At 40.2% G+C, this 25,902-nt stretch overlaps 1 protein-coding gene across 2 annotated transcripts in view; it reads right to left on the bottom strand.

The window, feature by feature from the left end:
* The window catches only part of LOC117951130 (guanine nucleotide-binding protein G(q) subunit alpha-like), a 35,698-nt gene that overhangs the window by 2,619 nt on the left and 7,177 nt on the right, over positions 1 to 25,902 (bottom strand). Inside the window, exons 2-7 of one of the 2 annotated variants that reach the window (XM_034882679.1) lie at positions 11,964 to 12,148; positions 11,162 to 11,316; positions 9,929 to 10,057; positions 5,603 to 5,732; positions 3,069 to 3,222; positions 1 to 2,165 (exon numbers count right to left, since the gene is read on the bottom strand). The exon at positions 1 to 2,165 is cut by the window's left edge and continues 2,619 nt beyond it. In XM_034882679.1, the coding sequence (XP_034738570.1) occupies positions 1,975 to 2,165; positions 3,069 to 3,222; positions 5,603 to 5,732; positions 9,929 to 10,057; positions 11,162 to 11,316; positions 11,964 to 12,148 (944 nt within the window). In that variant the 3' untranslated portion in view covers positions 1 to 1,974. Of the gene's footprint in view, positions 2,166 to 3,068; positions 3,223 to 5,602; positions 5,733 to 9,226; positions 9,356 to 9,928; positions 10,058 to 11,161; positions 11,317 to 11,963; positions 12,149 to 25,902 lie in introns of both variants that reach the window. The other variant, XM_034882678.1, reaches the window with a different exon arrangement.

Genomic DNA, 25,902 nt, shown 5'->3' with positions numbered 1-25,902 from the left:
CCCCCCCCCCCCCCCCCCCCCTTGTTAATTAATTGCACCTTTTGCTCTATGCCGTCCATAGAGTCCTTTCATTTCTACCAAAGCTGCTAGTAGTAGCCCTTGTGATGAAAAAGTTATGAAAACTTACCTGAATTACATTGTGAAGACAATAATAGCCATCTATCAACGCTTAAACAACAGGCAAGAGACACAATATGGGATTGGTACCAATAGCCAACACAAATTCCCCAAAAAAATGCAACCACCCTTGAACAGTAAATATTTAACCACTAAGTTTTTTGTCTGTTTTCATTTTCCTATTTGCACAAAGCACAAACCCGACATGGAAACAGTGACCCCCCCCCTTGCCAAGCATCTTAAAACAGAACTGCAACAATATATGAAATATCATTAGAAAGATAGCACGTGTCCATAAAATAGTTTTGATATTTTACAGCAGTATAAAATCTTACGCAGATCCGACTGATAAATTAGACATACAAAAAAGGAACTATTTACCGTCTTGCTAATTCATTACAGTTTATCAAAAGGTTACCCTAACAATATGTCAAAATAAAGTGGATTACAGTGAAAAGCCATATGGATGATTTAGACCAATTTGTGACTTAAGCTAACTGGCAGCGCAAACACTATTTCATCTACAACTGACTATTGCATTATACTAATCTGGTATTATCATTCACACATTGTGTACAGGAAGATTATTGGCACCATTTAAGGGAGCAAAAAATACATGTTTGATTCAGACATTCAACAATTGACATTCACACAAAGTGAGTTGTTATGCCATCAACATCTGAATGATCCACTTGATTATTTAAGCACTTCATTTTGCCATTACCAGTTTTCTAATTTGTTAGTATCTGAATCAGGTAAGGGATGAACAGGATACTGGCAAAGTAAATATATTTACAGAAACAAACATAGGTGCTTTTGGCGATAGGACAAAATGACAGGAGTGTGAAAATACCGGTAGTGTTAATCTTAATTCTGTTTTGTGATGTATGTTGACACTTTAAAATAGGGTAAGTGTAAGAGGAGCGTTGGATTCCTTTGAGTAGTCCTCTTCAAATTAGATTTTAAATTGGAGAACAATAGCAGTAATAATATAACCAAGAACAACATAGCTACAAATATTTCAGGTTTGCAGAGAACGTGTAGTCATCTCTGTCTAGCCCATGAAAACTTGATTTACATTCAACAGAGCTTCTGTGCTCTGATTTGGGGCAGGGGCGACAAAAATCAAATACACAAATCAAGACCCAGGGGAACCAAGTACCTTAATGCACCCCAGCACTGCCTGATAATATATTCCTATAATCATAATTAGTTGCCCTTTGCAGAGAAGCAGGGTCCAGGGTCTGCAGCCTAGCCTCATGCCCATGTCCTGTAGTGTATAGCATGCACGGGTAAAATAAGAAAAAGCTTTGTTTACCCAGCAAAGGCCCTCTACCCACCTCAAACACACAAGCACTGGTGATACTGTAGTGTAAAAAAGAGAAAAAAAACGTTAAACCGTTAGTAAAGCCCACGCTCGAACGAGGACCAAGAGGAGCCCCGGAGCAGAGCAAAACCTCAAGAGAGGGGAATGAATGGAGGGAGTGTTATATCTTTGTTTGCACAAGACAAGCCACTTTTAGAGCCACAAAACAGATAACCATTCTTTTAAAATAAGGGAAAACCAAGGTGCTAAGTGAACTGAACTGTAAGGAAAGAGCCTCAATAGTGTTGATCCGGTAAAGGATGAAGCAATGCCTAACTCTTTGAGCAGTGTGTGTTTCATGCAGATGTGTGTTTCTAAAAAAGTGGACTCTGCATTATGCGGGTGCGCGTGTGTGCGTGTGTGTGTGTGTGTGTGTGTGTGTGTGTGTGTGTGTGTGTGTGTGTGTGTGTGTGTGTGTGTGTGTGTGTGTGTGTGTGGCTGCAGGACTTTCTCTCTCTCTCTTTCGCTCTCTCTCTCATTCATTTATCTTTTTACACCAGGTTGTATTCTTTGAGGTTGAGCTGCAGGATGGTGTCTTTGACGGCGGCAAAGACGAAGCGGATGTTCTCTGTGTCGGTGGCACATGTGAAATGGGAGTAGATGATCTTGTCACTGTCTGGGTTCAAGTCCACAAACATTTTCAAGATGAACTCCCGACCTGCTTGGGCATCCCGCTGGGGGCCTGGGAGAAGAACAGACCAATATTTATAGCTGCTACTGGGCATCACCTTATGATAATTTAACATTTAACAAGATCCCATGGCATGAAAATGTCACTTTGAGTTTAATATGAGTTCCCCCAGGATCCTGCTCTACCTTTGAGAAAATTAAAGCTCAGATGGGCCGATCTGGAATCTTATGAGGCCATGCGGAGCGAGGTTACCTCCCCTTTCTCTGCTTTGCCCTCCCAGAGAATTTGGCCCCCCATTAGAGAGACATCATGGCTTTCAAACGAGCAAAGTGGCAGTTGGTCAAGCCCACACCCCCAGCCTCCACCTTGCCCCCCCCTCTGAGACTTCAGATACATTATTAGGGTACCAATAAGGTCTATATAAAAGCATCCATAGAGCACCATGTCATGGGACCTTTAAGGTTCTTTTGCGTCATTTTATCAATATTTCATTCCAGCATTTCTTAGTATGGGTTAAAAATATGAGAATCTTTTAAGAAAAAAAAACACTTTCAACTGCCATGTTCAGTCTGTTATCAGTTTACATTGTAGTGCAGCTTTATAACCACAGGGTGTCACTCTACAATCATGAATGTAAGTGAAACTTTACTGCCTGTGTTTGCATATAAAGATATTGGAATAGCCAACAGCCAGTTTGTTGTACAGTGAAGGACCTTTAAAATCAGTCACTTAGTGGCTAAAAGTACACTGGAAAAACAGCCACAGCGTTATTGACTGAGCTTGACCAATGGCTCAACTTTTCACCTGCATGGATAATTGATTAAATGAATCCTGAAGCTCAGCTAACATTATGGTTACACAATACACAACAACCCAGGGATGGGAAGACCATATACAATGTGTGTTGTCTTTAAGATATCTATTAAATTAGAAGGGCAGAAAAAATCAAATCACCATCAAACTCTGGAAAGTAGTCAACCAGGTGAGAATACATAATCTTCTCCTCCAACAGGTCCTTCTTGTTAAGGAAGAGGATGACGGAGGAGTTTTGGAACCATGGATATGTGATGATGGTCCTGAAAAGAGCTTTACTCTCCTCCATACGATTCTACGAAGAAAGAGAGAGAGAGAGAGGGAGAGAGAGAATCGGAAAAAACAAAAGGTTAGCATGTATTCAGAATACAAGACTTCTCAAGTTGTTCACTGTGAACCCAATAAATAACAGGTTTTGATCCATATTACAAGGTACACATTCGATTTTCAGACTTATCTCTAAATGTTTTGGGGTTAACATTCAATGGGATAAAAATTTTCTCTGGTTTATTGGAGTTACTTTTAACCAATCCCAATCGTCTTGGGTGACGTAGCAATAGTTCCTTTGCAACATAACCTTGTGTACGAAGGGAGGCTAGCTCTGGGATTAAAATGGCTGTAGAGCATGTGGTGAGGATTTTACTAGCTCGGAAGTTGTTTCCCCGAATCACAAGAGTTTAAAATGCTAACCCAAAGAAGGTAGAATATGAGGGACATCCGGCGGACCCTCGGGCGGCACAGGAACTATGCTGCAGATTAAATGTTGTAGATATAGACTATACAGTTGCAAAAATTGGTTGCGTACAGTAGCTTAGCTGTGATCAAAACCAAAACGCTCACTGTTTTATGAGACCCTCCATGAATTTTAAAGTCGTTGTGTTGTATTTGGACATTTTTGTGTTTGTATTTGTCAGACAAAGCGCTTTTTCAAACACAGTTTGCTAATAGTGATGGATTGTAGCTGAATGGCATCAGTTGTAATGGAGCATTTACAGTGAATTCAGGGTGTTGTAGGATGTGAAACAGTAAGGATACACAAGATTGTCAAAACAACCCAGAAAATGTTAATCTTATGTTAACTAATCCAGGCATGTTTCCAACGTAAGATTTATTCCTCCAAAGAAAACTGTCTAGCAGACATAAAAAGTGGAGCAAGTAGAGTTGGAAACCTAATCATGTAAACTACTGAATGCTGAAAGCTCCTGTAAAACATGACTATTCTTCCTCTTTCTGATTTGCCAGCATCACTCCCACAGTTAAATCTTGGTGAGTCATAATATGATCCTGGCCAGACTCCACCCGATGAAATCAAAGATGTTTAAAAAACAGTCTTCTTAGACTGATTGGTCAGAAGGGTCAAAGTCTCCGTCTCGAGCCTGTCAACACGACAGGATAATATCTGGAGACTGGGATGCCTAAACACTGCCCAGCCTTGACTCCAAAACGGAGCTCAGCAACAGCGTTAAAATTGTCCAGGGGGCCTACCACCAGTGACACATTGCAAGCAGGAAAAGCGAATAAACAGGAGCCTGCAAAAATGAAAACATATTCCTGTTCTTGTGTGTAGAATAAGGCCAGACCCCTGAGCATGCCCAGTGAAAATAAGGTACAGTATGTGTGCATTAACAAACAAAGCTGCCAGAGCAGACAAACATTGATAGAGTTGACCATAAAGCGGCAGTGATGTACAGTAGATATAGTAAGTCAAGTCGGCAGCCTGGTCTGGATTATAAAAACCCAGTTGTCATATGACCAGGTCCGAAAAAAAGGGTTTATTGTCAGGAGAGTAGCAGAGGGCATGGCTGATCACATTAGCTTTATTAGCGATAATTCCATCTGAACAGTCAGAGCCGATGACATGGACAACTGTGAAGCAGAGAGATAGAAGACCTATTTTCTGTTTGTTGTGAGAGACCAACAAGCTGTGAACACAACAGTAACATTAGAAAGTTGATAAGCAAACGTGTAAGCAAACAGTTTCTCATTTAAACATCCAGCAGACAGACCAACGTTGCCATTCATTTGAAGTTGTGTTTCTAGCCAAGGCCAATGTAAGTCACTTCTCGCTTATCTCTTTTGGTCTCCACAAACTCCTGAGATAAACATCTGGCTCATTAGCTGCTAAAATGCTCCACCATCTTCTCACCAACTTTGTCTGTAGGTAGTTTTAACGTACAGTACATCAGAGTATTCACTGAAAACATCTGCTCACTACTGCTGGAAATGTGATTGATGAGAGCCGTGTGAATGAACCAAAACATTAAAGCTACGGGCTGTAAAACCACACAAAATGAACTGAAAACTCACTAAAACACTTCATAGAGTCAGCTGATCATTCTCTGACGGTTCTTCACTACGAGAGACACTTTTCACATTACACATTATGGTTAATAGAAACATATGAAGTAGTGCAACCCTAACTGTGAATGTGTCCAGATGAACTACATTTCATTCTCCAAGATTGTGAATGTTTGCAATTTAAATTGAAATATCCCATTCCAGCAGTTAGATATTCAACAGCTTGTTTAAGAAGCGTGAAGTGTAAATGTCTTGTGATGCATGGCATGTTAACATACGACAAGACTTGAAGCCTCATTATGAATATAGTGTGATAACATGTTGAGTATGCAGTCAACTATTAGGAAATCCGAACTATTTCTGTGTCGACGTCTCACCTCGTTGTCCGATTCCACCAGGACCTGGTCGTACTCGCTGAGCGCCACTAGAAACATGATGGAGGTGACGTTCTCAAAGCAGTGGATCCACTTCCTCCTCTCAGACCTCTGACCCCCCACATCCACCATCCTGATTGGAACATGGTGAGATGAGATGGAGCGTCGACAAACAGAGGGCAGAAAGAATCACATAAAAGAAATGACAATTAGCTCTAAATCTTTCACTTGTGGTGTCTCGTTTAACCTCAGAATTAGTGGCAAATAATGTAAGCATGCATTTCAAACATTATCTCAAAGAGCTAGGAAGACCGGAATATTGCATGAATAAAGTAGAAAATGTATCAGTGCAAAGAGGCATTCATCTTGTCACCTATGTTTTCCATTTTCACCAAGCTTTGTGTCCAAAGGTGGATAATCAATATATTTCAAGACTTGTTTGTGCTACTTAGACCTGTAACAATTATTACATTATTACCTAATCGTAATTTTTTTTTAACATAATTGCGGTATCTTTGAGTCACTCCCCTCTTGCAGGAGGCTGAGGTCCAACAGGACCAAATCCTCACGCCACAAGAACAGTTTTTTCCCCTTTGCCACTAGCCTTATCAACAAGGTCCTGAACCCACCCTGACCCTCTCTACACACCACTTCTGGCTCTCCATTACACTGTACTCCGCTGTATTGTTCCTTTTTTTACTCAACTTATTTTATTCTAAATTATTTTTATTTTTTAGTTAATACATACTTTGTGTACATATTTATACTTATAGTCTTTTGATCCTTCATATATTTAGAGAATGTGTGACATGCACCAAGGCTGGGTAAACCCCGCCTACTCTGCCGGAGATTTGATTTCGCCCTGCAACTGCGACCCGCAGGTTTAATTCTCCTGCTTCAGTTCACAATTTTTGCGGGAACCAATCACAAACTGGCTTATCTACCTGGTGCGCTATTGGCGGGTTTAACACAATTACTATAAAGAAGCAACCAAGCAGCTTCTTGTTTACATTCAACATAGTGGCCACCGAACGCCACCGAAGCGCAGCAACCCGTTGATGCCTCTGTTGCATCCACGCCACCCGAATCTTTGGTCTGATTGGTTGAAGGACTATCCAATTGCGTACAGAGCCATTTCAACTATGCCTGTTGGTCATGCTTCTTGTGCAGAAAAAATACAGAGCAGACTCCCCCAGACCAAATCTCAAATCTATTGAGCTTGGCTTGGTCTGGTGAAGGCCAGACTAACATGCACCAACAACAACAAGACAAATTCCTTGGATGCATAAAAAAACGTACTGGGCAATAAAACATTTTCTGATTCCGATTGACCGCAATTAATTGCCAACATTAACTAAGGTCATAAGGCGTATGACTTTTGATGGTAATTGTTGATCTTGTTTTAATAGGCTAAATTATAATCATATAAGTGATTTTTGGTCGGACTGTTGACCTTTTTGTTTTATTCCCACAGAGGACTAATGTAAAAAGCGTAAGTAAAGAAGCAGTGATGACAGTTATGCCACGTAGTTTTACCAATAGTGAGGACTATTTTTTGCCGCTTTGGCCAAAACATTTAAAAAATTTGACTGAAAGAAACAATTATATTTTGAATCACAATTATTGCTGAGAAAATTAATTGTACAGCAACATTTGGAATTGTTACAGCCCTGCTACTACTTTAACATAACATGTAATGAGTCTACCATGGTCCAAGCCAAACCCCCCTTTTGCACTGAGAATTTAAACAGAAGAAACAGCAGCACAGCATCAGCAGCATGAATCACAGAGAGGTCTGAGCAAACCTTCTCTAAAATAAGGATGTGTGTGTACAAACAATGGAGAGTCCATTTAGGAGATAGAAAGTAGTTTAAATAAAATGTCTTGTTTAGAAGTGCCTGGTGCTAAATTTGAGAGATATTAGAGGAGCAACAGTTTGGAAGTCCCACAAGGGGAGTGGTTACAAGTAAAGGGAAAGTAAAAACTGAATATTAAAGAAAAGGGAAATCAAGGAATAAACAAAGATTGCAAGAAATTGAAACATGAGCTTGTAAGGCTTGATATATGGGTTTCAATTCGGAGTTAGGCGACGTGGATTGACTTTTGATTGTTGGATTTGTCCATATACTAACTAAATATAAAAGGGGGGTGGCAGTAGCTCAGTCCATAGGGAGTTGGGTTGGGAACCGGAGGGTCACTGGTTCAAATCCCCGTATGGACCCAAAAAGTTGGGAGCGTGGATTGGTGGCTGGAGAGATGCCAGTTCACCTCCTGGCAAGGCACCGTACCCCCCCGACCGCTCAGAGCGCTGGTTCAGCTGGCAGCCCACTCACTCCGACATCTCTCCATGTATAGTGCATGTATAGGTCCTGAGCATGTGTGTGTATTTCAGGCCTGTGTGTGTGAGTACTAACAAAAAGTGTGTACACGGAGTGTAGTGCAGTAATTTCACCACTGGGGACTAATAAACAAATTATCTTATCTTAAATCGCAACCGAAAATACAAACACACAATGAATTAAAGTGAGTGTACTCATCAGTTGAGTTAGTTCAAGTCTCTATTAAATATCATTCAAAAGCTAGAAAATGAAACATTGATCCCACATCACAAAAGGTGAACTCAGTCAGCGAGTCTCCCAGAAGGGACAGCATTGATAAATGGAGTCCTCCAAAGTGCAAGCCTAAAATAATCAGACAACCTCCTTTTTTCCCCTCTAGCAAGGATGAGTGACCTACTTAGTACGATAAGCTCTCCTATGGTGGATAAGCCAAGTGAAATTACATTTTCTGTGACTTCAAAAGCCAATTAAAAGAGAAGGCAGCAAGCCTAATGGAGATGTGCGTTCATGAAAGGCTTCCTTGTTGCAGCCATGGCCCTGTCAACCGCTAGCAGAGGCGGTATAATGCCACATGTGCTTGTTACTATTGAGCCTGAGGAACATCTCATCCTGCATCAAGTATGACATCTCATTCTTATAAATCACTAAACTAAGAAACGTCAATAATCATGCTCTTTTTCCAATAAAACCTGACACCTTACATTCATTCCCACTTCATATTTGTATTTTCATGTTCCTAACACATGTAAATTTATGTCATTGAGAGCATGTAGTGATTCACCATCAGCAGCACAGCCAAGCAGAGTAGAGCCTATCGGCTAGCTGCAGTGGGGCTGCTGGGAACCTCTTCAGCACAACCTCATTGCAAGCAGAGTTATTTCTAGCCTTGCCAGGCGTAGGAGGGGGCTGACATAATGGCTTCCTATCGATTCACACTCTTCTGTAATCGCCCTTGTTCCCTGGGTCCAACTCTATCCCCTCATCTTCTCTCTTTTTTGCTAGAGAAGGAGGAAGGGAAGCTGATCTAAGTATTGGTGGTGGGTCCTAAGACTGTGTCTGTGCCAAGTCCCGGAGGCTGTGTCTGTACTACAAAGAAAAACTATTAAGGGAAAAAACTGCCTTTATGATCGACGACACAATGGATTTAGGACATTTTCAGACAAATTGTGAATTAAAACATTGTTGTAGGTGACATATAAGCTTGTTGATTCAGACTTAAAATGGCCTTTTTGATTTTAAAATGAAAACAGAAGTGTGGTTAGTCAAAGTACTTTAGTTTTTCCTCTACCTGAAAATGATGCTTTGCAAGTCGAAAGGGTATTCTATGATCCCGGTGGTTGGGATTCGAACCCTAAGCACGTCCTGTTGGGTTGGTAGATAGGACGGTTCAGCAATACGGTCCAGATCACTTAGATAGCTAGAGACAGAAAGGACAACAAAAGACAGCAAGAGGGAGGAAGGAGAAAGTGAAGCATAACAGCAGATACAGCAGACCCCCTCCAAGAGCAAGTGGATCAGTCCAGACGTAACCATAGAAAACCATTCCCAAGAGTTATGAGGGTATAAGGTGACAATTTGCACCTCTACCCCCAAATCCTTTCTTAGAAATTTAGCTTCATCCTTGATGGCGGCCCAGCTCCCAAAGACAAACCATTCCTCAATCATATCCTCTGTACCCCCTCCCTTCCTCCCCACTGTAAAGGTGTAGGGAAGCAGGTATTTTTAATTTTGATTTAGCACTCAAGAGGCCAACTTTCACTTCCTGGGTGAAAATAAAAATGACTGCCTTTCTAGTGAGAATTGACAGGAGGGTTGGGGCGTGGACTTTAGGCCAGTCTTTGAGAGTGTACCATCAGGGATGTGTTAAAGTGTTGAGCCCTGCTGTGACAAGGTAGATGGAGATAGCGGCATCTGCGGTTTCCAGCTGGCTGACCAGCTGTTAAGCAGCCAGCCAAGCAGCAACATTATTGAAAGCACTTGAGACCAGTACCTGAAGAGAATATTCTCTAGGTCAAATGGGTACTCAATGATGCCAGTGGTAGGCACTCGAACCCGCAGCACGTCCTGCTGAGTGGGCACGTACCCAGCTGATGCTATTCGTTCTAAATCGTTAAGGTAACTGTGGAAGGGGAAGTGAACATATGACAAAGATGGGCAAACCACCAGTCTCAACAGTACGAGATCAAATAAATGCATGAGCAATGAGCAGCACAAACAATTGCTTTCTGTCAAGACCACAACACAATTACAAAACAGTTAAACAAAGATGCATATATCCAGCAGTATCTTATACATCTACTTGCATGTAACGTGCTTTAATTCACCCTCCAAAATATTCAACTTTTCAAGGAGCATATTCATCTGAAATGGATTAATGCAGGTTGGAATTAGCTCTGATATTATTAGCAGTCATTTATGAACCTGCCACCAGACATCCTCCCTTTCCCCGGCTCTCTCCATCTGACTGAACTCTCTTCCCTTCCTCGGGTCGAGTGCATATTGTTGCAGGCAGAAAACTGCTGAAAAAGGTCTACAGACAACTTTTTAAATGTGTCTGTGATTTCCTTCCTCACGTCTTTACTCTCGAAACAGTTGTTTACCCATTTCATCACTTTGCATTGATATCTTAAAAGGTCCCAATTTTACAGTGATCCTGCTTCTACACAAAGTACATCATCATCATTATTCTAGTACATTAAAGGAGAATTCCGGTCGTTTCCAACACAGAGCTCTGTTGTTTGTGAATGTGGAGTGCTGTCAGTAGCAAGAAGAGTGAAAACAATCGCTGTTGCCTACATTGAGTTATCCTTCTACTAAAGTTAGCACCCAACAGGCTTGAACAGGGCAAGTTTTAAACTTGTTTTCTGCCTCTAAACATGTTCAAGATGTCACTACATGTGCATAGCCATGTCCAGTTATTCCTTCTGAGTGAACACAACAAATTTGACTGCAGTAGATTTGAAAGAAAGCCGTGTTTCGACTAGTGTGGACTTCACTGGAAAAAAGGAATTAAACAGAGGTATGTGCACTGGCTGAATTAACAACTTTCTGTCACATCTACTGTAGTCAAATTCGCTGTGTTGACTTGGAAGGAATAACTGCATATGGTTTGGTAACGATTTGTTTTAATTTTTCTTGCAACTCACAGCACTCCAAATTTACAAACAACAGAGCTACGTGTTGAAGTCGACCGGAAATCCCCTTTAATAGGCCGTAGACATACTATTTTGTTGAGTCGGAGAGCTGGTACTCTCTCCTGCGATCATAGGCCTCCTGGATGCCAGGGTCAGCCCACAGCATCTTTATCGCACTCGTGTACGGCTGCTCAAATGATGAAATCTTCTCCACGTCCACCTCCCGTACCACCAGGGCATTATTCTAGGAGAACAAGTAACAAACAAAAATCGAACGTCAATTTAGTAAGTGAGGATTGTCATAGGTGGCCTCCAAATCTCAAAGTGGATGGTGTCAGGTGCTTTCTTAGTTAATTATGACTAAAAAGTCCAACGGAATACAATATATTTGTCTCGCGAAAGCACAACATTCCTAGAAGTATACCTTCTATATACATAGCTCCACGTTAAACTCTCCTTTTCTAGAATACATTGCATGTGGCCTGGATTCAGTTATGATGAGTTAGTATCAGAAGCACGGTTCACTCTACTCCAGTTCATTTATTTAGGATTTAGTTAAATGTAGTTATTGTTGCACTGGTTTGCACACTGGTTTCTGGCCAGCTGACAACAGTGGCCAGACATTTAAAGAGAATATAAAGAAATATAGAAATCTAACATGTGAAATAACCAACTGTTTGCACAACTTCTGCAGAAAATCTTGTGTTCCTGTAGGATGGTATTACTCATAGTAAGAAACTAAGTAGTTTCAGGGTCTTTAACCACTTCAATAATTAAGTAATTTCAGTAGCTGCACAACAATGTATGCGCCTCACAAACAAGCAAATATAACAAAGTACTTAGATGGGGATATGCATTTCAATAACATATCATAGTATAAACAGTACACACCTTGTTCTGTTCGTACTTGTACGGGATTTTGAGGGTCTCAGTTGCACGGATCATGGCCTGCATGGAGGTGAAGATGTTCTGGTAGACCAATTTGGTGAAGCCCTTCTTATCCTCATCTGTGTAGCCTGACCCATGGATTATTCTCATCTGCTTGATGAAGGTACTCTTGCCACTCTCTCCAGTACCTGCAAAAAAGATGACAAGATACAGGGGTTAGGCAACAACTGAAAATGGGTCATAAAATGGGCGCAGGAAATTGTGGACTGTGTGAAAAGGTACGACAGTTGTCTTCCCACCCTTGACATGACTGAAAAATGGGTCAATATTACACAAAAGTAGTACCCAAAGATTATCTGCAATCCAGCCCTGCAGTCCAACAAATACAATAGATGGTATCATGTAAGAGCTCTTTCACACAAATGTAGTCAGCAAATGTGTTTTTAGCAAACAAGCAGTACGTAAGTTGTTCCCAACAAAGTCAACAAAACTAATTTGGTCAAATTGTAGCCTTTTTATATAACTCATATTTCTGTGGTAATAAAGTAGTCGGTCTCCTGCAAAAGGCTGGCCTTGTTGATCCACCTCCAACCTGCTAGTGATACACAAGGCTGTGAAGGAATCCACACCATCATGCCCCTTGGCAGCAGGCCAGATCTCAATGACAACTCAGCCTCTAGCTGAGTTCTGAATTGCTTACTTTTTTCTTTTAGTATGTACTTTAGCTGCCCTTACAAAGTACAATCGGTTGCGTGCAGAATGCATACATTTGGGACATCGTACTACTTCCTAACATCGCGGCTTGAACTTTCATATGCTGCGCAAAGGATTTTGGGTCAGAATAGTCAGAGAAACATGCTAGCCTGCATACCGCAAAAAGAGATGCAGTAGGACAACCTGGTATTTTTGGCATAATGTATTGGACATACTATGTTTTGGGAAATACTAAAATCTTTTTCTGGCACACTACATGGTATAGCATAGTACAGTATGGGTATTGGAACGCTGGGTCTGTGTTTACCAGTACAGGCTGCTAAGCTAAACTGGTCATTCGTCTACATGGTTTCAGGTTCTGGTTCACTTATTGTTAAATTAGCTTTTTATTCCACTGAAAAAGTAAAATACTCTGTGCATATGTTTAAAAAAAACTCAAAGTATCCTTAAGTGATACTTACAAACATGTGTATGCAGTTTCAGTGATCAAGAAATGTGAGTTACATAACCCTGTGTAAAGGGATTCTTGATAAGAATGTAAAGTCTCAAATATAGATGGACAAATGTTTCTTCAAATTGTGGTCTAGCCATTGTCTGTTGTCATCTTGGCTCTAGTGTCCTGAGATGTGCACTGCAACAATGTAATATAGTCATTGTTTTGTCTGTGGTTACTACAGAGGCCCGACTGACAGTCTGGGTAAGTGGAGCAGCCCAGAATAACCACATGAGGGCTGCACAGCTCCCCTCAGCTCAACAAAGAGCCGGGTAAACCGAGTTCACTTGTCCGATTTTGTATCATAGTGACCATGAATATGCACACAGGCATAAACACACAGAAAAACCTAGTCATGGAGAAGAAAACTTGCTTAAAACGCCCAGAAAGAGAAATCCACAGAACCCCACAGATCCCCCTCACACAGTACGTTTTTCAAGAAAGCTTCCACAGCAGATTCTGTATCTTTATATGGACATACTCAAACTACCACTCCAGGCTTAGGGGATGCCAGAGTCAGGATGAAAGCATCAGAGTTTTGTACACTGTGGTCATTAACTAAAGCGGAACAATCAAAAGACAAGGGAAGGTAGCAGTCTAAACCCAAACTCAATCTCTAGTTTCACAACGCACTTCTCTCTCTCCAGAGCAATCCTCCTATTTTCCACCCCCATTCAAAAACCATTTTCTTCCTCAACAACCCCGCTGCAGCTCACCACCACTCACCTCTCCATCTCACTTCTCCCAACATTCAAGTCTGAGTCACTGCAGCTTTAGCTGCACATATTCTGTTTTCTACCTTTCACTCTTGTCTTTGTTCTACTGATCTCAACTAGGGCTGCTCCTGACAATTATTTTCATCATGAATATATTAAATTGTGTGTTAAAATGTATCAAGTGCCTATCACAAAATAAAAGATAGCATGGTGATGCCCCTCAAATTGCTGACAGTGTGTTGTTTGAACTTTTACAAAACTAGATTTTGATTTGATTAACATTTTCCATATATGCTGAAACACGTGTGTGCGCACTTCCACACTTCTAAAGTAGCATAAACAGAACTGCGTGCATGTCTATTTTGCTGTATATATTAAGTCCTTAAGAGCAATGAACAGTAGGCTCTGTTTAAGCACAGGATCTACAACATGAATCTTGGTGCATTCCCCCCCCCCCCCCCCCCCCCCCCCCCCCCCCCCCCCCCCCCCGACTGCAGCTCCACGCTGCCAAGTGAAACACTAGGAGCCTACAGCCATGCTAGAGGCTCTATGAAGCTAGTTTATTTTTGTGCTAAATGCTAACATCACCGTGCTAACATTCTTACAATAATGCTTAGCAGCAGGGCTAATGCTAACCATGTTTACTATCTTAGTTTATTGTGTTAGCATGCTAACATTTGATAATTAACAAACAAAGTACAGCTGAGGCTCTTGTAAAGTATTTTTAGTAGGGGTGCGACAACTCAGACCACACAAGACCCGACGATACACGATAGTGGGTACGAGACGAGATTTGATCTGTTTAAAAGAAAAAAACTTTTATTCCTTAGATATCACCATTTCACAAAATTTAAAACAAGCACTATGAAAGGTTTTGCCACAAACTCAAATGGCTTCTCTCCTGTACAACTAACCTCTTCAGACCTAACAACTGTGGCGTTTCCACCGGGAATCCAAAATGCTGCCACACAAACAATTTAAAAGTGGCGGGTAGGGTTGGGTATCATTCACATTTTTAGCGGTATCTGGTATCAACCCATAGTTTGGGTCTTATTCTATTTTAGCCTGTTTTATTTTCGTGATTGCTTTTAATTGCTCTTTAAAGTTTTGTGTAAAGCACTTTGAATTGCCTTGTTGCTGAAATGTGCTTTAGAAACAAAGTTGTCTTGCCCTACAACCCTTAGCCTGTTAGCCACCCCCTGCCCTCTAATCAAGCAGGATCTTAGACTTTGGAGAGCAGGTTGACAGTGGAGCGCTCCCTTCAGACAGAGTATGTCTGTGAGAGAGGTACATAAATAGCAACTGTTAAGACACAGGAGAGTTCACTTTCTCATTAGTTAAAGAGCTGAAAAGAAGGAAGTGGTGTTACTAGGATGTGAGGGAGTAACAAAAGAAAAATATTAGGGTACATTTTCTCTGCTTACATAATTTCCAAGCAGAGAAATGATGAAGGTTAACATGGGATAGATACATCAGCTTTGTTGTTTAATTGAGTGTGTCTGTGTTTGAATTTTACAAACACACAACCAGAGAAGAGGGGGCATGTCTTGCAGGCATGTTCAGCTTAATTCAACAGACCCCATTGTTCTCATGACTAACTGGAAAATCCAGGAGAAGCGTTTCTCATGGACAAGCTACTGTACATTCACTGAAGCTACTCCTGAGGGGTACTGCTAGTTCCCATGGCAACTACTGCACTGGACTCAAATACATGGCAGAAAGCAACAGCTTCAGTGCGTCTCCACAGAGCCCAGTCAAACATGCAACTTTAGCATTTTTTAATCCCCACAACGTCCTCAGCCAGTCCTCTACACTCAGCCTATGGGAATTATTGCATACTTGAACTTTCTATCTGAATTTGTGAACCCCTAATATTTTTGAAATTGCACAACTTTAAATCAACTATTGAAATAAGAGGGAATTTTCAACCATATGAATTCAGAGAGATACTTTTCAAATAAAATTTGGCAGTGCAACAAAAGTATTTAAATTTCACAGTTAGGTATTCACTTGCTTATAAGGTTCAAATGTTTTAATGGGCATTATTTAAGGCAGTAATCCAGATAATTCACAGCAAACAAGTAAACGTTTTGATGACGTTGTGGCTATCACTACTGGAAGTTTCCAAACAATGAGGGTGAAGAAGAAGACCCCACAAAGACACCAACAAAATTGATGAACTGGAGAAAAAACGAATCAGACACAGGTGTCGGTAAGGACCGATACCGATATTGACGGACAAATTCCAGGAACTACGTGAGACTCTGGTGTATGGCCAATTTACAAACAGTCTTTGTAGTCTCCAACTTCAGATAGTCATAGAAGATGTGGTGTGGAGCTCCACCTTTAAAACCAAAAAACTACTCTCTGAGGTCTAACACTAAATCATATGTTTGGAAACTGGTTCCTCAAAATCCACAAGAATGTGTACGTTTCATATGAAAAACTGATCAATTAGAAGCTTCACAGAGTGCTGACCGTACATGCTTACCAGAGGCCTTGAACAATTTTGAAATCTCCGACACAGCAATGCTGGAGGGAGCAGGATGAGAAGCCCGACAATCACACAGCCGTGACCGTTAACCGAGGGAGAACTGTGTCACTCTGCCCGCAACATGCACTGAATGGGGTATTAGTCACTCTGCTAAATAACCATTAACTCACAAGAAGAGGAAAAAAAAACAAAAAAAAACAGTTGAAACAGATCCGTTTCATTGGGTCCAGCCAACTGGAGGCCACGGTACACATTTCAGCTGGGGTTTACATAGAGTAAAAGAGTAATACGTTGACGCAGAGAGTGGCTTCCACATTGAAGGGGAAAGAACAAGAGAGAGTCAAGGAGACAAGACGGAAAGGAAGGAGGTGCAAAGTGTGACAGAGTGGAGGAGAAGGGAGCTCTAAGTAAATGATTCCTTAAAACCTCCCTAAGCACATCAAACAGGAAGCTATGTCCACTTCAGCTCAGTGTTGGGGAAGGTGTGTTGAAGGCCTGGCTGACTGTACAGGAACTGAATGACTGTCTAGTGGTTATTTTTGCCCGCAGGACATTCTCCTGGGATTTTTCTTTCTTCTTTCTTCTTTTCCTTTTTCTTTAGGAACTTAACATGCATTTTGACCGTAGAAGCAGAGTACTGAGTCGTAGTTTTTTGCAATGCATCCCAAAAGGTTCCTGCTCCCATCCCAGTTCTGCCACAATTTGTTTATAGCATTTATTCAGACCTCAAGCAAGCACTGTATCAATATTGTGTTACTTATTGGGGAAAGTAACAAAATATAATTACGTCAGTACTGTCCTTACTTACAATTTTGAGGCACTTTGAGTATTTCCATTCATAGGAACATGATGTACTTTTCATTCCACTGCATTTCTATGACAGCTATAGAACCTACAACAATCTTTTAAAGTGAGCTTGTGATACATTGTCACAGATTGAACTAACCAATGGTCTAAAGTTGAACTGAATTTGGCTGTCAATACTTCTGTACTTCAGTAAGGTTTTGAACACAGGACTTTTACATGTAATGAGGCATTTGTACATTGTGGTTTTGCTGTGTTAAATTATCTGAATCTGAAAATCTGAATGCTTCCCAAATGAAGATATGATTAGGGATGGTGATTTCTTTTAATGTGTTGTACAACATTTATTTAGCAGACCTCCCTACAGGTTTTAAAAAAGGGTGAAAGAGTGAGAGTCAGTGAGTGAAGGGAAAATAAAAAATTCAAATTAAACATAAAGCGTTGGAGTGTGGGACCACTAACAAGCTGCAGTGCTCCTTCGGGTAGATTCTCCAAAATCTCTTGAACTCTATTCCACTATTTTTTCTTTCACTTGACAGCATGTTTTGTCTTCTTTTTTTTGGGGCTTTTCAGCCTTTAATGGATAGGACCGGTAGGTGAAAATTGGAAGAGAGAGGGGGAAGACAAGCAGGAAATCGTCACAGGTCGGATTCAAACCCTGGACCTCTGCGTCAAGGCATAAACCTCTATGTTGTAGGGTTGTAGCAGCAACTGACAATTTTTTTTATAGATTATACTGAAAATTAACTGATTAACTGATTAATCCTTTAGTCTATAAAAAGTAACAAAATAGTGAGAGTTCAAGAAGTGGTCGTCAGTTGTATTTTTTTGGCCGACCAACAGTCCAAAACTAAAATATATTCAATTTGCCATCATTAAAAACTAAGAAAACCACCAAATATTAACATCTGAGAAGAAGAAAGAATAATTACCTAATTTACTATAGATCGACTAATACAGTTCTCGACCACTTGCCTCAGCTCTACTTGGAATAAAATGTGTGTTCAATTACATTTGAACGGGATTATATTTCAACACTGTTGCAATTGGTTGGTTGTGGTTCTATTGCACTAGATTGTCAGGCATTCCTGCATTTGCACTGTAAGGTGCTCCTAAAAATGTATCCCATCTGTGCACATCACTAGGGCATTTCAGTCGGTGCCTAAAAGTTTAGAAGTTCAGTACCCAGCTCTACACGTCACACGCTACATTTATTGCACAACTCTTGTATTGTGTTGCGGGTTTTTAGTCTCTCGCTCCAGCTGAAAAATGGGTTATTTATTTACAATAATTTGCAGGACAAAAATAACACACCTGAAAAAATGCTAGTGTGAGTCTGTTAAAAATTATAAATTTGTCCTAATAGTGTAAAATATCCTGCTTCTGATACATATATTAGGCCCACATCATCATCTTTACAAAACTTGAATGGACTTTTAAATTAAAAACACATCCATCTCTTAGTTCAAAATGAAGTAGATGGACTAGTGGGCACCCGGCACCAACTAGATCCCTCCCATTAACTGTCCATGTCACCTCATTTACAGCTATATCTTCATCTACTTACTTCGAAGACTGTCTTAATGACGGTGGTGGGACGAAGGAGGACCAGATGCTTTCCTGTGCTGCATTTGAAGGTTTTCAATGTGTCTGTGTTTAGCAAGTGAACTGTAAGAGCACATCTAGATCTATGATGAGAAAAAGAATAAGAAACAGACCGAGAGCGGGGCACAGGATCTCTATTCCACTTTAGAAAAAAGGAGAGAAAAAAAAAAAAATCACTGGCATACTTTACCTTCTAAAGGATTTAGATGTCAATGCAACCCTTTTGCCTATTTTGGTTCCCATTTACTCAAAAAACTAGAACTGTACTGGAACAGCTGTACTTCCCACTGGACAGAGGTTTTGCTGTAGTTTGCTTCAACTAATTGTGATTCGTCTTCAACTTCACTTCCTTCTTCCTGATCCAAGACTTATTTGGAACTTGCCCACCGCTGATGTGTCGCCGTGTAAACATACAAAAGAACTTGGAAGCTCTAGTTTTTTACAGTGCAGTACAGGCAGTCAACTGATGAAACAAGTGCCACAACTCTATGCTGATATTCATATGCTATGCTTATCAAGATGCGGTCCTTAGTATGTCTCAGAGTCAATCCAAAAAAACAAGCCAGATTTTTGTGTGTTTTTTTTAATAAACATTTATCTACCAACCCTTTGCAATAGACCTGAGACATAAATGGAGACATTAAGCAAATGAGAAAGTTTTAACAGGACCATATGCATCTGTAATAACGAGCCAGACAGGCGGAGACATGAGAAGCACCGGGCAGTTTCTCACAGGTCTGACTGCCACATAACTGCTGAAACTCTGGGTGTGTCAACATCAGTTTGCTCAACCAACAGAGGCGCCTGACAAACAGTGCAGAACTACAAACACCTACCTGTCTTGCCTTCGTACCACACTGTGAAACTCCATTTTTCATCTACCACGCACAGAAGCTCAGGACTGCATACAGATACAATGTTACAGTGCAGGTTTACACCACAAGTCCTTCTTATACATCAGAGCAACTAAAAGAGAATTTTAAGTTCTATAACCCTATACTCTGCAGCATTTTTCACAGCATGGTACACATTGATATATCTGGGTTTTTCAATGTTTAAAAATAATTTTCGGTAAAATGCAATACAACAGCAACCGGCATTACAGTCCCCAAAATGACCACAATGTTCTAAAACAGCTTAAACCTTAAGACCGCATTTGTTTTATCTAGGTGTACCCAAAAGACTGACCACAGTGCACTTTACATATGCTCTTATGGGAACAAATAAAGTTCCATTTAAAATGTACCAAACATTTTAGCATTCTTATGTATTTTTACATCAAACAGGCAATGCAGAGAATGTGTGTCATATTTTGTGACTTACTCATAGCTCATGGAGTAGCAGTTGCTTTGTCATTGAAGCAATATCATTTAAAAAAACAGCTGGAAACCGGAGTAACTACGTGTAGCCACACACTGAATTGACTTGTCTTGCCAGATAGATGCCAATATCGCACAAGCATTGCTTTATGTAAAAAGAGCCATAATGTCACATTGGAACAAACTCAACACATTATGAAGGATACATGAGAAAAATATTACCAAACCCAGATAACTAAACCCGGCAATATGCTAGATTCCCTATGTGAAAGAGGGCTGCATCATTACCATGAACTACGGTCTTGTGCTCTTGTAAAAAGCTGTGGTATTTTGGACATGTGTTTTTAATATTATTCAGCAACTATTAAGATAATTTATTAATTAGCGGTGCACCGATTGACCGGCTGACGATTTTCCCGTGATCGGCCGTATTTTATGCCGGTCAAATGCTGTAGATGAATTACAATGTAAAGGCTACATACACAATGCATAGGAATGATATATAGGCTAGCAAATAACAATAACCCACTATTAATTACATTATCTTAATGCAGTGTAACTAGCGTACTGTAGCAAGTAAATAATGCACATAAAATACATACGTGAGCAAGGGCGTTCAACAATCGCCATTGTATTGAATAAACAGCCAAGTGCAACCTAGTTAGCAGGTGAAGAACACAAATCCCCAGCTAACAATAAACTGACAACATAAGTTACATGACTTACAGTTCTCAAGGATGCGCACACAGAATTTCCACTGGCTAGTTATTAGAGATGGTCCTATACCATTTCTATCTTTCTTAGTGGTCTGGCTCAGGTTAAAAGCTATGTGAAACAAACAAACCCAAGCAATGAATGCCACAGAACTTTCTTTTATTATCCAGTTTGACAGTCAGTAAGATTTTCTTTAAGGCTTTCGGATCGGTGCATAAACTCCAGTACGACCCGATACCAGCGTTTTAGGCAGTATCAGAGGCGTTCTACTAGTTATCCCTTTGCCAGAGAGTCTCTTTTTTCTCTCACTTTTATACCCGGTGGCACGTGTGCCCGCCCACGGTGTGAAGCACATCTCTGCACTATTTTCCCACATGCACTCTAACAATCATTGTTTATAGACAACCTTTTGTACAAAAGCATTACCTGTTTTTGTACAGAAGTTAAGTTTGCTAAATATATCACTTTTTTTTTGTTGGATATTGGATGTGAAAAGAAGGAAATGGTTCCTCCATAACATTGCGCTTTAAACGTGTGTGAATTTTCCACACCAGGAGTACTTTATATTAGGGCTGCACAATTAATCAAATTTTAATCGCGATCACGATTTTGACTTCTCACGATCAAATTTGCGTGATTGAGCGATTCTTTTTTTATAGAACGGACGCTCCGGGTTTTTGCATAGCCAATCTCCCGCTCCGTCAACCCGTCTGACCATGAGCCAGTCAGAGTTGTTCTCTGCACCCCGTGCAGCTTAGTTCCTAGATGTAGGCAGTCTCAGAGGACAGAGTCGGGAGGAAAACTCAACAGATTGCAGTCGGTTATACGTCGGTCTTAAGGTTTACCAGTTTACAAGTAAACGCAACATTTTGTCAGCAGCGATGACCAGTGCTAGTCGTGCTAGTTAGCGTCTGTTAGCTGTTAGCTCCTCTAGGACGCACCGGTGCTAATGTCCTCGCAGCGTTACATGACCCATTTCGTCTGTAAAGCCGTGCCTGTGTTGAATCTCTCCTCCACTCTCTCCTCGCGCCCGGCCACACAGCAGCCGCCAGTCCACACTTCTGACATTTGTCCAGAGTTTTAATTTTTTATTAACACAGATGAATATTGTTAAATACGAGGGGCAAATCAGTATTTTGTACCAGTGTTTTCGTGGTAACTCTGCTATCGCGGCCGCCACGGCAAAGAACACAGAAGAAGTTATTGAATGCAACTAAACTTCAGTTGCTAGAGTAACAGAGCGTGAGACGGAGCTGCTGGACCTGGACCGGGACCTGGACCTGGGCCAGAGATGTGATCCATGGCGAGAATATCATAGTTCATAAAAATGCAGCGCAGTGACGATACAGACGTTTATACACACGACTTGTGTCTCCGCCGTTCGACCCGTACTAGACCCGTTCATAATGAGTCAGCCGTCTCTCTGTGAGTACGTCCATCACACTCCCTCTCGCAGTTATAAACAGCCTATGTGACAATAAATAATAATTAATAATTCTACAATTTCTACAAAAATAATTCTATGTTCTTTGCAAAATGTGAAATATATTATTAAAGAAAAGTTAGAAAGCAAATATTTGTGTGTGCTGTAAAGTTGTAGGAATAAACGAAATCGGAATTTGCTAAAATCGGCAGGTCAAACTCAATGGAAAACCTAAATCAGCCTAGACAATTTTAATTGGTTAATCTCTACTATAAATTGACAAATATTCTCTTGTTCAGCTTCTCAAATATGAGGATTTGCTTATTTTATGTTGTCATAAAGTATATGACAGATGATATATTGGTTGACCAAAACATGCAAATTAAAGACTTCACAGTGGGCTGTAGAGGAATTGTAATGGATTTTTTTCACTACTTTTTAACACTTCATGGTTTAGTTTTTAATTTTATTTTGCAGTCAAAAAACAAAAAGTACTTACAGTCAATTAAATGTGAAAAAAGCAACGAAGGCTACAAGCAACTATAATGACCTATTGCACACCGCATAAATAAATGTTGGACCACCAATTTTGGCAATACTATATGTTGACAGAAAGAAATGTGCCACAGAAGCCATATTGGTTGAAGAATTCTAGAGATGTCCTGGCTGTAATTTACTGAGCAACGTAAGGAAATCGATATAGATGTGACGTACAGCCAGGTTGAAAGGATTTGATCAGTTTAGACACAATTTATTGCTGAGTGGAACAGAACTGAAAATGCATGTGACTTTCATGGTAGAGAATAAACTATTTCAACATAAACCAATATGCATTTGTACAAACTGGCAGTAAGTTGGCACAGTAACACCAGGTCAGGCTGCATGAGTCTAGCAATTTGAGATTTCTGGGAAATAGGCTCACGTGGGTGATGTTTAGCATTATCAACCTTGGCTGAGAGTCAGTCAGTGGTGTAATAGACATACCGTTGTGGGAGTAAGGATACACGAAGGCATCTGCCAACTGTGCCTTCAGCAGTGCTATTATGCCTATAAGGATAGCTGGGGTCTCACAGGGCAGCTCAATGAGGCCGCCCTATGATGGCCCACAATGCCAATCTACATACACACACATCTCTTTTGGGTCATTTTATCCTTTCTGTGTGTGGGTTGTTCATCAGTAATGTCTGCAAATTTGTTATTTTTTAAAAACTCTGCCATGCCGGCAGTTACCTTGGCAGCAGTTAACAGGGATCCAAATAAATATGGCCAACACAGGGCTTATCTGCTTGGCTTACTGAAAGACTTAATAAGAGTAACCATAATAGGCACAGGTAGGCTCCATGCATGATACATCCTTGGGTGTTGCCAAAAAACAAATACTCATTAACCCAGATACTAGCAACCTGTTTGAGCGGTGTGCACATTGACAGATAAAGTGTGTGCTCAGTGTGTGTGTGCGCGTGTGTGTGTACACACAAAGAAAATTTGGATGGTGCAATAAGGCAGGCCTGCTTGGCTCTTTTGGGGATTGCTTGAAAAGATTTACAAGGAATATGTTAATGGAATTTGCTAATTAACTGGGACATTTCAGGAACGATTGGTGGGATTGCTAATTATTTACATTGAGCAATTCAAATTCAGTTTCGGTGGCAGCGCTATTTCCACAAAATAGCCCTGGGAAGGAACTAGTTTGGTAGGAACACGTGTTTGTTCAAAGGTTGTTATAGTCGTGCAAAAAAAAAAAGAAAATATATATATATATATATATATATATATATATATATATATATATATATATATATATCAGATTGGACAGATAGTTTAGCTAGCGGTGTTGATTTCCGGAGATCTGAAGAGGAGTCAACCATAGTCATATAAATTGACTGGAGTTTGTAATGCCAACACAAAGAAAACCTGAGGTAATCTGTCTGAATGGGGGACATCCGGTAGAATTTTGATTAGCGCCGGAGCTATCCCGGAAGTGTAACATTGTGTATATCTAAACTAAACACAATGAAACAGAGAGTCCATTAGTGAGGGTGTCCACTTGGTGGCGATAATGCACCTCTGAGCTGGTTTGCCAACAGCCAATAATATGGGTCTAGAACAGAGACAGTAACATCGTGTATTGAAAATAAAACATTATATTGGCACATCTAGATTATATTGGCACTGAAAAATGTTGAACTGATATATAAAACAGAAATATCAAAAAGTAATAATCTCACAATCCTATTTCACTTTGACATTTGTTTGAATTATGACAGGAATTTCAATATCAATCTACATTTTTTCTTAATGTCCGTCTATTAATGTCAGTTTTCTTTTTTACGCTGTCAACATTTTACAATAACTTTGTTTCCATCCACATGTTTTTATCAAAATTAAGTGATATCAAATGAAAAATGCCTTTTGGAAACAGTAAAATTTGATTAATATCAACTCAAGAGAAATACGTTCGGTCTCATCAGATTTCATCTTGATCGACATACGGCTTGTGCGATGAACGCTGATGGAAACGTTATTTGCTGAATAGATAATAAATTGTGATTAGGTTTTAGGTCATTTTATGATTGCAACCCACCACAAAACGAAGAAGAAGAAGTTTTAGTTCATTTGCGCTGTTTGCACACATGGCGGGTGTCAGCAAAGACAGATGTAAGTGGACAAACAATATATATATATATATATATATATATATATATATATATATATATTAGGGCTGGGCAAGTTAACACGTTATTATCCCGTTAACTCATTAATTAATTAACGCCGATAATTTTGTTTTGCGCGTTAACGCAGTTTTTATTATTTCTTTATTATTGTAAAAGTTTATTGCTCACAGGCTTTGTAAATACTGCAAAGTTGAATTTTCTTATCACCTTGACAGTTGATACCAGCAAATCATTCAACGAAACACACAGTGGCGCGAGGCTTCGGCAGGCTAGGTTAGATGCAGCGTGGGGGGGGTAGAGATAAACAAAGGAAAGAGACGCTAACAAATACCATAGCAACGTGGACAGCTACAGACTGCAGGTCCTAGGGTTGTGGAGGACATCGGTCTGAGAATGGCAACAACGACTGCAGGTACGAGAGTCCCTCAACAAGCACCACCACAAGAAGAATACACGAGTTGTATGAAAAGGAGAGGACTGCAAAAGCGACCACGCTACAACATTTGCGCGCGGGACACTTTATTGAAGTTGCACGTTGAACAGTGTCCTTGCGAAATGCAGAAAAGTTGTGGGGCTCTAAACCCAGTCCAGCAAGTGGTGCAGAGTTAGAGTAACAACAGAACAGAGTTTACATAAGAAGGAGTCGCATATTAACACATTCCAACCAGAAGGAATTCAACTCTGGACATGATAAATACATTGTTTAGGTTGAGATGTACACTAAATATTTAACTGCTACTTTATAAACAAAATGCTGTTAAGTTTTTGCAGAACAAATGGTACGGCACTTTTGTTCATATGGCAGAACAACATTAAAAAGAAATTGCACTATATACACAACTTTTGAATTCATTATTTCATTTTGCGAGTAATCGCGATTAATCAGGGAAATTATGCAATTAAAAATTGTAATCGCTGCCCAGCTCTAATATCATGTATGCATGTATGTATGTATGTATGTATGTATGTATGTATATATATATAT

Source organism: Etheostoma cragini, chromosome 9 (genome assembly GCF_013103735.1).
Source record: "Etheostoma cragini isolate CJK2018 chromosome 9, CSU_Ecrag_1.0, whole genome shotgun sequence".
Classification (NCBI taxonomy): domain Eukaryota; kingdom Metazoa; phylum Chordata; class Actinopteri; order Perciformes; family Percidae; genus Etheostoma; species Etheostoma cragini.
This window is presented reverse-complemented; position numbering and strand designations above follow the sequence as displayed.